Source organism: Schistosoma haematobium, chromosome 1 (assembly GCF_000699445.3).
Source record: "Schistosoma haematobium chromosome 1, whole genome shotgun sequence".
NCBI classification, from domain to species: domain Eukaryota; kingdom Metazoa; phylum Platyhelminthes; class Trematoda; order Strigeidida; family Schistosomatidae; genus Schistosoma; species Schistosoma haematobium.
This window is the reverse complement of record NC_067196.1, coordinates 71288305-71302048: the sequence shown is the minus strand read 5'-3', so window position 1 is coordinate 71302048 and position 13744 is coordinate 71288305. Positions and strand designations below refer to the sequence as shown.

The following is a 13744-nucleotide window of genomic DNA, read 5'->3' as shown; positions in this document are numbered from 1 at the left end:
TCTCAATTGAGTGGAAAGGATAATGAAATATCAATATGTTTGAGACATATATGCATAGTGAAGATAAAACGAGTCTAATAAGTTAATTTAAGTGTAACACAAGTTATTGTCTTAATTACAAACGTCGTAATCTTAAGAATATTTATTTAGAGGGAAAGAAGAAAGAAAAGAAGTGAGCACCTAGTGAAAAGTTTCATCCATGATAAGAATAATAATTGCGCAATCAGTATCAACCTCAGAAGGAAACCAACAATTTAGAAAAATAAAATAAAAATCCTTTAATGCACTCGGATAAATACCATGTAGATTTATGTAATAGTATGCAGAGTGAAACCGGATATTAGTATAAATATTTGTGCAATAATAATTAAGAATGATGCTATGAAAGTCACAATTAATTTCAAAGGACAGTCAGGAATTAAGATAAGAAGATATAAAAGGAATATCTAATGTGTCGGGGGAACAATAATGATATTAATAACAGTAATAATTATAGATACGAACATAAGCAGACTTCATATATTAAGAAAAATAGAAATAAAATAAGATAGACGTGAGGAGATTTAAAGGTTTTATTTTGCTTTCCAGGCAATTAAATGGATGACGGACCTTGTTTGTATAAATCATTATTGAATACATTGATATTCAATAGGTGACATAATCCACTTTCGGAAAGAAAATCGTCAAGGAGACTTTTGAACCAGGTTGTAGTTTCACTGCAACGGAGGTTCACTGGCAGTCTGTTCCACATGGTTGAGTAGCGAATAAGGAAAAAATTCTGACGTAAGTTTGTGTGGGTCCTTGGAATCGCTAGAATATTCTCCTTATTGCGTAGATTGTGGGATGATATCATAAGGTATGAAGGGGTGGATACCGAAGAGTAGGAAATAGCGTTAATAAGCCGGTAGATGAAGACAAGATTTAATTTGATACGTCTGATCCAAAGAGGTTCTAAGTTGAGTTGTTGACATCTTTGGTAATAGTCTTTGTTATCGGAATACCCCAGAACAGCTTTGGTGAACTTTCTTTGAACACCTTCAATTCTAATCAGGTCATTATGTCTACAATTACTGTAAACTAAAATACCATATTCAAGAATGGGTAAGATACATTTTCTGTATAATAACAATCTCGATTCGATATTATTAAAGTTTATCATTATCAATCCGATCAGCTTTCTAGCTTTGGATACTTGAGATATAATGTGCTCAGAAAAGTTCAGACTGTTGGTATATCTTAAACCCAGGTCACGAACAGTGTTGAGAGGTTTGGGTGTATGTGTGTGTACAGTCAGATTTAAGTTAAGGCAGCGACCAATGTGAATAAATCCACTTTTGTCAACATTAAGTGGCATATTCCACGAAACAGTCCATTCGTACAACTTGTTGTTGCGATGTGGAACATGAGCGTTTAGTCATAAATCCGTGTTGAGATGGGCTGATCAGACTAGCCGAAAGTAAAAATGATAATAGCTGTTTGTGGATGATATTTTCCACGATTTTTGAGAGCACGGATGTCAAATTAATTGGCCTATAGTTAATAATATCACTACGTGGCCCTGTTTTGAATCTAGGGGTGATAAGGGATGTTTTCCATACAGATGGATAGGTCCCATATTCCATGGATAGATTGAAAAGTTTCAAACAAAATAGTGGAAATTCTCTACTTCCATATTTCACAAATGATGAAGGTATCCCGTCAGGTCCACCATCATAAGACTTTTTCAGGGCAGCTATGGCCTGTTTGGTGTTGGAGGGTGTAAAATCAATTTTCGACAGATGTCTGGATGTCAGCATTGGAAATGTAATGATGGAGTTTTCAGTTCCAGTTTTGTAGCACTGCGAGAAATGCTTGCTGAATTGTTCGCATATAGTATTCGGGTCGTTAACAATGCTTCCGTTAACTATGAAGAATTTAGTCGTGCCAAGGGAATTTGACTTTACACGGGATTTAAAAAGTCGAAGTATTGATAATTCTGGGCTTTTACTACGTAGAGCTTTATTTTCTGTATTCATAAAATACTTACGTTTAGATGAAGCATTTCTGTTGATTAATTTAAGTATACTCTGAAGTGCATACACATCATTCTGCTCGTAGTAGCGGCATCTTAATTTCCTCAGCTTCCTTTTAAAAGTATTTTGGCCCCTATTAGCATTATAAGTCACTCGGCCAATAACTGGAGCAGTGCAGTCAAGACAATATATCAGGTTGTGGTATAGATTGGAAAGCGCAATGTCAACATTATTTGTGGTAAAATAAGTTTCCTGTGGTAAACATTGAATGAGAGTTCCAGTCCGTTTCCATGTTTGTTGATCAAAATGTCTGCTTTGGTACATCAATGAAGCTTTAGAGTTCAATTGTATGGCGTTTAAAGAGTGAATAATACTCAATACAACTCTATGGTCACTCATAAAAAACTCATGACTGGTATGCACTGAGATAGAGTCTATGTTGATTGTGAACATTAAATCAAGTGTATTATTCCCCCTGGTCGGTTTTTGGGCCTGTTGAACCCATCCACAAATTTCTAATGTTTCAACTAGCTTGTTATATCGACCTGGTACCGGAGTCAAGCCCCATGTAATTTTTGGCAGATTAAAATCACCTCGGATGATTTTAAAAGTATGCGGTTGGTGCGAAGCAATGGAAAAGATGTTTGTTAGTAATCTATCAAACTTAGTATCCGCATGAGGTGGTCTATATATGCATCCCACCAGTAAATAATTTTGGGATCCACAGTTTACAGTAACCCAAGTGGAGTCGTCTATAGCATCACTTAAGTAGTCTTTTGAAAGTAATGATGATCACGGCTTATTGAACCACGCATCATTGATAGGTGCATGTAGCAGTTATGCTACATCACGTTTGTGTAATCTGTTCTTGCGAGTACGTATCTTCAGTGGTGTCACGTTTATTCCATACAATCATCAAAGTAAATAAAGCACCTAGATACCGCGAAAGAGTAATCCATGTTAAGTACTAAAAATGACGTGTAACTTCGAAATGGACAGAGCCCGTACTCCACTTCTTTCCTATGTCGTATAACAAACGATAAACACAAGCTCTTAAAGCCTCCTGGTTTCAACATCTAACGAGCTCCTCTCGTCTGTTGTGATGAACAATATCTTGACAGGTTTGCGATGACGTAGGTATAAGTTACTATTCTGTTATGCGATTCCTCTGGTTTCTATATTATTTGCTATGGGATTGTAGACATTTTCGCAGTGGTATCACTATTTGTCCAGAGTTCCGGATTTGAAGTTAATAACTTAAGTTCAGCCGTATGACAGTCATTAACCAAATATTCCTCTTCGGTCTGAAAAATAGGACTAATCATGATACCCATTCAATATTTTTTCAATTTTGATTATTTCAGATACATGTTTGACAGCATTTCTGGAGGCTCAATACTCATGTCCACCCAAGTTGTAGTGACTTTAAAATGGGTGTCATGAGGACAGTAGAACCTGTCTATTCAGAGATGTTGAAGTGGTCGTAGGACAACTCTTTCTTCAAACAAGACGGTTCGACCAGCATTACTCGTTCTATGGAACTACTGTCTGATGGCTTATTGTCAATCAAGAATCATTTATTCATATACTTCGATGAATTTTAACCTTATCAACGACTTGAATTACCATCATCAGTGGATTTCACTGAAGATGAAAATAGGGACAGTAGCATAGCATTCAGAGGAAGTGAAGAACAAGTTAATCTCAAGTGAATACAAACGTTCACCATTCACTGGATGAAATCAGGGAATGTAATACATACACAAAACCAGTTCCAAGGCTTGAAACCAAGCCTAATAAAGTTCGCCTTAAAATAGCAATTATTTAAGCTTTTGAATATGAAAGACTTAAGTGCGACCTAGTAACGGAGTACTGTATCTTAGAACCTCCTGCCACTTTGGTACTTACGTTAGTTTATTCTCATTTTAAAACTTTGGCTAGATGCCTGGAAATTAGATATTCAGAAAAGTAAGCCAGTTTGTGGGCATACAATTTACTATCTACAAACAGTCAAGTTTTAGTGGCCCGGGATCTGACACCAGCCATATCCTATATTTGATTGTTATTAAAATAAACATGTTGGCTACCACTGGGTAAAATCGTCGACTAAGACCGCGTTAGTGAATCACGGAAATAAATAGGCCGAATACGAGAATGGATTTTTAATATGTATATTTCATGCACTTATTGATTTTAACAGGCAATCAGGGAATGAAGTGAAGAGAAGAAAGCAAAGCGAGATGACGTGTAGTGGAGGATGCGTGTGAGCCAACTTATTTTAACTAAGCGTTAATCAATATTTATAGTCACACAAAACCAGGCTACAGAGATAATATGTGTAAACATGCATACGCTCATATAAAGACAGTCCATGTTGATAAGTGAATAATTGATAAAGTCAAAAAGTGAGTCAAGAAAAATGGATAAATTTGCCTGCCCGGAAGCTGAAATAAGTTATATGGGCTCAACATAGCAGCCGACACTACAAAGTATTAGAATCCCTTAGCGGTTGAAGTGGTATAAACAACTTCTCAGCAATTCTTCAACAGGAAACTTGATATATTCTTGAGAACTTAGAACAAAATGCCATGGTACTTTTGTTTGTTTTTGTTTCACATATATTCAGGCCCGCGATCGGATGGATCAACGTTCAACTGTTACCAGGTATGAAAGCTCATTAAACGTATGCTCATCTGACCAATCGAATCAGCATCAAATTTGGAAGAAAGCAACAGTTAATGAAGAGCCGTCCTACAATTGCGACTGAGAACTACCCATAGATAAATTTTACGAAAATATCATTCCACTAAATGTTTCATAGGACATTGGATTTGTTTAAAAATTTTAGTTCTATAACGACCTAGGACACAAAAGAGTGAACACTTCTAAAATGGCTAAAAAGAGAGGAGAGGTTGCATTGCAAGAAGAAATTGTAGACGAAGATAGTTGGAACGCGCTGCGTATGAAGCAAGGGCTAATAGGTATCCAGTCAAACGTTTCTTAGTTTTTTTCAGTTGTCGATGTCTATCAAGAATGGTGTGGTCCTTGTTCCGCTGTTGTTGGTCTGTTCAAGCGACTCAAAACAGAAATAAACGACGATTTATTGCATTTTGCTGTTGTAAGAGCAGATAATGTTGAAACGTTTGAACTATATCGAGGGAAATGCGAACCATATTTTCTATTTTTTGGAGTGAGTTGCCATATTTCATTCTAACGAAACAGGGTGGATGCCTTGTTGCAGCAGTAAAAGGAGTTAATCCTCCAGAGTTGGAGCAGTGTGTCTTGAGCAAGTTGAAGCAGGAACACGACGTTATAAGTGGCGAAGCTGAAAGGGTTGAGGTGCACTAAGAATTATGTTTTAAATTGTCCCATAGATCCGTGATCCTATGGTTATCGCTAGAGAACTGAAAGAGGCGGAGATTAAACAAAAAAGGGAGGAGGAGGAGGGTAAGGAACTTTATTTTTAATCTTGCTGAAAAATCTTAATCAAGAGGTTGAACAGGAACTTACCTTAGCAGTACTGAAACCTGATGTTGTGCAGTCTGGGATAGCAGAACAAATTATTAGAGAAGTTAGAAACCATTTTCAATTTGATTTTGCTCTAGCTCGAAGAAAAAGGTATTCAAATACTTGAGAGCCAAGAACATTTATTTACCACTGAAGAGGCTGAAATCTTCTATGAAAATGTTAAAGATCAGCCTTATTTTCAAGATCTTGTTGGATTTATGACATCTGGTCCAAGCAAAATTATAGTCTGTGCAATAAAAGGCAAGCAGGGCATTATTGACAAGCTAAGGGGACTAATTGGACCGTCGATTTTTGAAAAGGATTCAGAGGAAATGAATGAAACGTAAGCGATGGTCGCAAATTATTTGACGCCTCCTTTGAAAACTGACTGTTAAGACTGAACCCCATACTTTAGTTTCAGTTTGGGAAGGACAGGAGGCCTGATGGCCTGTGTTAGTCCTGGCAATGGTGGTCTCTCAGTTGATCCAACTTTCTTTTGAAAGAATCGACGGATGGAGCCTCAACCACGTGCTGAGGTAATGAGTTCCACTCGTTGATGATTCGATGGGAAAGTCGATAGTCAGCTGACAAGTAATTTGTTCTTGGCTTGCGAACTTTTTTGGAGTGTCCTCGTAAATTCTCTGTTTTGGAAGACAAGGAAAATGAGGGTATATCAGGTGCAAATTCGGCACTAAGCAACTTGAAAACTGTAATCAAGTCGCCTCTAGTTCTGCGATATGACAACGGGAAAAGGTTCAGCTTGGCCAGTCGACCTTCATACGGAAGCTTCGCTATTCCGGGAATCAGCTTAGTTGCCTTTCTCTGAACCTTTTCCAGAAGCTCACTGTTTTTTTAAGCAGGGGCTGGCCGCTTGTATGCAGTACTCAAGTTTAGGACATACGAACACTGTATATAAAGTCAAAAACGTCTTAGCGTCGACATGATTAAAAGCCCTACGTATTGACCATAACGTTCTAAAACCTTTGGCGGCTATTGCACGGCAGTGTGCAGTAGTCTTTAAGTCTTCTCTGACGATGACTCCTAGGTCATTATATGTCTGGACGACAAGTAGCTCAGTGTTATTCATCGTGTATGTATGTGTACCTTGATGACCGATATGCATCACAACACACTTGGAAGTATTAATCGGCAACTGCCAGGTTTGAGACCAGTCAGATAATTTCTTCAGGTCATTTTGGAGTTCTAAGCTATCACCCTTACATCGTATCGTTCTCCATATCTTTACATCGTCAGTATATAGCAAGACCGATGATGATAGGAGACAAGGAAGGTCACTTACATACAAGAGGAATAGCACTGGCCCCAAAACTGTGCCCTGGGGCACTCCATTAAGCACAGTTCCCCAGCTAGGTAACTTTGAGTTCACTCGTACTCTTTGTTGACGCCAAACTAAGAAGTCTTTCATCCACATAAATAGATTGCCTCCAATCCCGACATTTCTTAACTTATATAATAGCCGATTGTGCGGATCCTTGTCAAAAGCTTTGCTGAAATCAATGAAGGCTACGTCAACAGGTAACTTTTGGTCCTTAAGAGCGCACCAGCTTTCCTGAGCCACTAGTAAGTTAGTGAGACAGGAGTAACCTATTCTGAAACCGTGCTGCTTCTCCGAAAGGATACGGTTTTCATTGAGGTACTTAAACGGCTCCTTCCGAATAATCTTTTCTAAGATTTTAACAACCACACTAGTTGAGCTAATGAGTCGGTAATTCTCAGATTTATGTCTCGTACCTGTTTTGAAGACAGGACTTACTATGTCGTTCTTCCAATCTTTTGGTAAACGACCCTGCGTTACGGATAGATTAAATCATATACTTAAAGGGTTCGCAACGAAGTTAGATAATTCCTTTAGTAGCCTAGGATGTAATTCACCGGGCTCCGTGGATTTACCTATGTCAAGCTTATTTAGTAGACCAAAGACATCGGGTTCTTTAATGGTCACGCTATTCAGTGTATGTGTGGGGGGGATCTGTATGCGCTGATGGGGAGGGTGCTTCTATGGTGTATACATTGCTAAAGTAGTTCGAGAACACTTGAGCCTTACCAAAGTCGTCCTCCACTAGTGACGCGGCAGTACTGTCTACCCATAGAGCTGGAATATTTCCTCTTCTCTTTGTCCTTTGGTTTATATAAGAATACAAGCGTTTAGGACATTCTATGGATTCCTTAACAATCTTTTCTTCGTACAACTTTCTAGACGTACGGAGGGTCGAGGCACAGGTATTCAGAGCTTTTCGGTACTGGGATTTAGTTTCATCAGTTCCCAGTAACCTAAATCTATCCCACATTTTTCTTCTCGTACGGAAAAGGATGCGAACCTCCCTACTGAACCATGGTGGGGAGTTTCTCGGCCCCCTTGGTATAGTCCAAGGGATGTAGGGTGTGGTAACTTTTAAGTATGAATTTCGAAATGCGTCCCAGGCCGTTTCAACTGAGAACTCTGGGTCTATTGTTCAATCTACTAACGATGCTGAGTGCATGATACCTGGTATATTTGCTTTCCAGACGTTAGGTCTGGATTGGGCTGACGCATGCTCGTGACTGACAGTTATATGGAAGTCGAAAATTAAAACTGCGTGATCACTTTTACCTAGGGGTGGCATATAATGAAGGTTCGCAACGTCATCCACATAGTGAGTGAGTATCAGCTCAAGTAAGGATGATTCAGTGTCCGGGTCGTACGTAGTCGCTTCTTTCACATGTTGCACTATAGCACATGTGATAACCGCATCAACTAGTTCCTGCTCGAAGGAATTCTCTGACGATTCAGTTCGCAGATTTTCCCAGTCTACCATAGGTGCATTAAAGTCCCCTAGGATTAGACATCGACCACTTTGTGACCAAGTATTGAGACTGCTTAGCAGGACTTCATTTACCTCACAGCTTGGACTGCGATAGACCAAACCAATCAGCAATTCTTGTCCCTTGCATTTCAAGCGAAGGCTAACTAATTCACACGTCCCACTCTCATGGGATACACTGTCGATAATGGCAAATGGGATAGCATTCCTAATGAATAGAGCTACTCCCCCTCCTTTGCGCTTTTGTATTCTGTCGGCCCTTACTAACGTAAAACCCTCGAAAACAAGTTCCATACTATCTATAGCCTGTGTCAGCCAGGTTTCTTTAACTGCGATTATGTCTGGCTTTGTAGAGTCAATCTGTACACCTAGTTCCGATCGCTTATTAATTAAGCTTCGGGCAATAGTGTAACAGATCCGAAGCCTATTTAAGTGGCTTCGTGCTTCACCCAGAGTGGCTTCGGCATCATTCTCTGTTGAAGTCCTACAACTCAAAAATTCACAATTTTCATGTCCTTTTCGCCAGCGTCCAACCAAAGTTGTAGTTCATTTTCGGCTTTCTGTCTTTTTACACGGTCTGTCAACGGTAAGTCCTTTCGTATAAAGACTCCTGAACCCTTTAATTTGTGTCCATTCTGTAAAATTAGGTCACGTTCGTTCGAAGAGTTGAACACTACTTTAAGCAGTCTGGAGTGATTTGGTTTCAAGTCCGCTAGACTCCCTAGTCTGTACACCTTTAGCAAGGTGACCCCAGTGATATTTTGAGGCATGAGTTGATTAAGCAGCTGCTTAATCAGCACAATGTCATGCTCAAAACGAGCTTTAGGTTCAGAGCTCTCGCTCTCCTTGATTCTATGAAAAATAGCTGATCTGTCGCTATGATCAGCTTTCGATTTTACGACTACTTTCGCGGGGTAGGATTACCTTTTATATCGCTGATTTTTTCTTCCTTACAACCTGTACCCACTCGTCAATGGTGCTGGGAGAAGCAACAACAGCTGCGTCAAACCTAGTGTTGGATTCTGGAGGGTTGTCGACGACCTGAGAGTCAGGTTATGTTTACTACTTGAAACCGATCGAGCCTTGCGATTGCGGTTTCTAGGCGTTTCCTGTGGGATCCCATCTGGGAGACGGGGAACAGAAGAACCTACTTTCCTTGAGCTTTTGTTTAAGGCAGGCCCCTTTGGAGACTGCTTTTCCTTCTTTGACCGGCGTTAGTCATCTACTATCGAACTAACCTTAGTTTGCCTCATGCCGATTTGTGTGTCGACAGATCGATTGCTGTTTGACGTGTTCCGACTACGCTTGCTAAAACACTTCTTTGCAGCATCAACCAGTGAGATGGCCTCGGTTAACAGGCTGTTTGCATCCGAACAGCACTGTTGACAAAGCCATACGCAACCCTTCTTACTGAACCGTTTGAAAGCCTCAGGTGCTAAGTTCGTGCAAACTTCGTGGTACCAGCTTTTGCACTCGTCGCACTGCATGCCGCTTTCAACGGGATAACGACAACCCGGACGTTGGCAACTGCTTTTTTACACTGTCCGGTTATTTAAAAGGAGTCCTTTTCAAAAAGGAACGAGATGCGATGATACTCAGAAACAAAAAAATAATCAATGACCAAAAAGTGAAGAACTGTAGATTGTTAGGACCAAAAGTACTAACAGATACAATTGAAAATGAGGTACTCAAGAGTACCAACGACAAAACTAATTGAGAGAACGGTAAAAACGTTACTCTAGTCGAATACTTTAGCTGAAATAAATTCAGTTAAAGTGAAAAACAGTAGTCTTGATACGTAATAAACGATCAAAACAATGAAATTTACTCAGCGAGGAACAATACCACTGTCCTTCTTAAATGGCGCGCTAGGTGCTTCCTTTGAAAACTGACTGTTAAGACTAAACCCCGTACTTTAGAAACAAAAGAGATTTATCTTTTACTAATGTAATAAGTAGTATCATTGCATATAATGTTCCTAGTGGTGACTCTTAGATGAGTTCAAATTTTTTTCTAATAGTACAGCTGGACAAGTGCACAAAGATAGCAAGAATATCGTGGTCACATGTGAAAGTAATGTATTGCAATTAAGGTTATGTTCACAAAACGTTTTAGCGCACTTGTTATTTCATACGAATACCACTATTTTTTAGAGACCATCTTCCTCCTCACATTTTACTCAAAATTATTGATTTAAAGGCAATGCCTCTCTGTAAATATCCTACGGCCTTACAGTTATAGGGGCTGATTTGTATTTCGTTTTGCAAGCGTGAAATACTTTGATGCTTGCTTTTTAATCATATAGGATTTTCCGACAGAAACATTATGAATCATTTTCTTAGTTATTTTTAAGATCTATAACTGCAATTAGACAATACGTCTCTTAAAAAAATAAATAATTGGTCACGATTTTCAAGCTTTTATCAGGTTTACGTGAATATGTGCCAAAGAACCAACAAAATACAGTTTGGGGTGAGGCTTGCTTGTGTAGCACCATATGTTACTTATAGTGAGAATTTTTAACGAGGATAATACGAATAATATCTACTTGATGTTTAATCCTCAACGAAAATAATTATACAGTCTCAAGTAGTATAAATTAAAGTAATATAACAGAAAACTAATTACTTAAGCCTATTTCTGACTTCCATAGTATATGATAATGCCAAAGAACTATATATTCAGATGCTTTGATATTCCAATACAGTCCAGGTGCTCATTCACATCACAATAAATTATCCTCCATATTGTAGTGATAGTATCACCTATCAAACTTGTGCTTATTCTTAATCTAAAACGAGCTGATGGTTTTGAACTTGCGTATGACTTGTGTTTAGAAAACTAACCTCTATATTTTATTGACCAGACGCGATGTTTGAACGAATCAAATTATTGTTATTTATAACATTTAAAATATGCACAGCCTATTTAATAAATTTGGTTCTGATCACCTGGTCGTGATGATTCATTTTCAACCACTGATTAAATGTAAGTTATTACATCCTATAACAGGATTGATTTTAATTAAATATGACATGACTTAGATTGTCCTGATGTTGATTTTCTGACTTAAAATTGACTGGCAAATGAAGATTCTGTGCAGAATAACCCAATATTGTCATGGTGATACAAGTTAGTGTAAAATAGATGGTGTTTTAAGCGAACAATATTTGCCTCCAGTCTCAGAGTAAACGTCAATTCCAAGATGCGGTTACATCTAACTGAAGAGTAACAGGCAGGACTAAATATGCATCTTGGATTTCACTGTTAACCACGATCATTTTTTAATATTAAAGTTGATTTTAATGGAAGGTTAGTTTAGGATTAAAATATTTAGTTTGGATAGGCTTAATTTTATTGTATCATTTGGTTAGATAACTTCTGATCATGATTATTTTGAAGTATGTTTTACCTATCCGGTAGTTGGTTTATGTTGTATTAAGTACGGTTCTTTTTCTGTGAACCGTATCTTAATAAAGATGTTCTGTTATTTGAAATTAGATTTGTAATTGCTTTAATGAATGACTATCGTTCGGCCAAATCACATTAGTGCGGGAAGTCAATTAAAGTTCTTTAAAAACAAGATCCCATAACAAAGTCTTTTTTGAGGAACATTCCAGATGCACTGCAATTGTTACGAAGTGCTTGGTCGGAAAATGCGGCTTCATTCTTGACACTAGTGAATAACGTTTATTTTTTTTAGGATAAGGGCAAAATATGGTACTGGAATAATCAAGAATGCGATCCATGCATCAAGCTCTAAAGAAGAGGCTACAAGGTATAGTATTTAAATACTTATTATCATATATAAATGGCTGTTTTTAGATTTTAATTTTCTGGTTACGTATAGTTTATCTTTCAAGTATTTATGAACATAAACTAGATGACAATGAATCTTGAGGCTGCTTTTATGGTGATCTACGCGTTTTTGTGGGCCATTTATTAATTTTGAAATGTGCGAATTCTCATGATAGGTTTTCTGTCTGACTCAACTCAGATTTTGTAAACAGTTAAAGAGAAATTATTAACCGATTAATAAAAATCAGGTAGAAGTAAGTTGGGAAAATAGAAACTGCATTTGATTCGCCATGAACTTGGGGACGAATACAAAGTGTAAAATATTACTTCGCAGTCATTGAGTAAATGATTATCTGACAGAAAATAATTTATTGAATCCGTTAAATTGGTATATCCTTTGATTAGGTCTAGTTAGCTGTTGAAAGTTATTATACTGGCAATTTAATAACACCTTATGAAAGTTTAATAACTTCCAGTAGGAATATTTTGTTATTCCTTTATGTTAACTTGGAGTGTCTAGTACTATGTCAAGTCAATATGGGCTATTCTAACTTACAGACAGACTGATTTATTCATCTTGAGTCACACTTTGACATTGCAATTATTCGCTTACTGATCTTAATAATTTTTGTATAACCGCGCATGTGACTCGCTTATCTTATTTATTACATGTCTTTAGTTTATGTATGGTCATAAATTTTGCGTCATACTTGGTCAAAAGGGGTTGGCACACTTACCTTCTGCTATCTCCTTTTCCTCTTCATTTCTCTGATTGTCCGTTTAGATTAATGAGTGTATGAGATATATGTATCCAATAATCATCCTCGTATTTTTCTCATTTATTCCGCTATTAACTAGCGCAAATTAAGTCGATAATTATCTGCGAGGGTAGCCGGAATGTATATTTTGCTAACACCATCGTCCAAATTGCATTTCAATCAGTGGGCCACCTTCCCAATGCAATTAAAATGATGATGAGTCCGTTGCAGTAATTTTAAGACTGTCTTACAGAAGTTACGTTGTAAGACATACTAGTTTGTTAGTTAGTTGAATAGTGACTTCTGAAAAGTGCACACCGCCAATGCAAATATATGTGGTTTCTTTGAATAGTTAACTCTTGATAAAAAAAGAAATGCTTTTGTCAAAAGATATAGGTTCATTGTCGTTTATTTGCAAATTATGGGGTCAGTTTAGAATACGATTTAGGAATTGCTTAAGATAACCTCAAAAATTGATGAGAAACTTTAATTTGCTAGGATAGGCCCTAGGTTAAATTGGAAAAAAGTAGGAGTATTTTATGTAAGATTGTGAACCAATCAATGTCAGACCACCATCGAAGAAATGGAAGCGCTGGACAGCCATATCGTTCTAATACGGGACCCCCACATCCATGATCCCGGACTCGAATATGAAAGACGGTTGCACAATATGGTGGATTGGTTGTAGTTAGACATTAAAACCGTTGGACGCCGCCTCGGTGGTCCAGGAATTAGGCGTTCGCTCAAGATCAAAGGTCCTGGGTTCGGCATCGTGTATACACACTGATGAGGAGTCTCATACTAGGACAAAAATGGCCGTCCAGTGCTTACAGGTTTTTAATAGCGG

At 37.9% G+C, this 13744-nt stretch overlaps 1 protein-coding gene across 1 annotated transcript in view; it reads left to right on the top strand.

Moving 5' to 3' along the window:
* The first annotated feature begins 4722 nt into the window (after window positions 1–4722).
* Window positions 4723–13744, top strand: part of NME8 (Thioredoxin domain-containing protein 3) — a 31204-nt gene continuing 22182 nt past the window's right edge. The window contains exons 1-7 of the mRNA XM_035732843.2: window positions 4723–4993; window positions 5027–5202; window positions 5235–5351; window positions 5387–5459; window positions 5504–5583; window positions 5618–5862; window positions 12045–12119. Of these exons, the coding sequence (XP_035585708.2) occupies window positions 4903–4993; window positions 5027–5202; window positions 5235–5351; window positions 5387–5459; window positions 5504–5583; window positions 5618–5862; window positions 12045–12119 (857 nt within the window). The 5' untranslated portion in view covers window positions 4723–4902. The remainder of the gene's footprint in view (window positions 4994–5026; window positions 5203–5234; window positions 5352–5386; window positions 5460–5503; window positions 5584–5617; window positions 5863–12044; window positions 12120–13744) is intronic.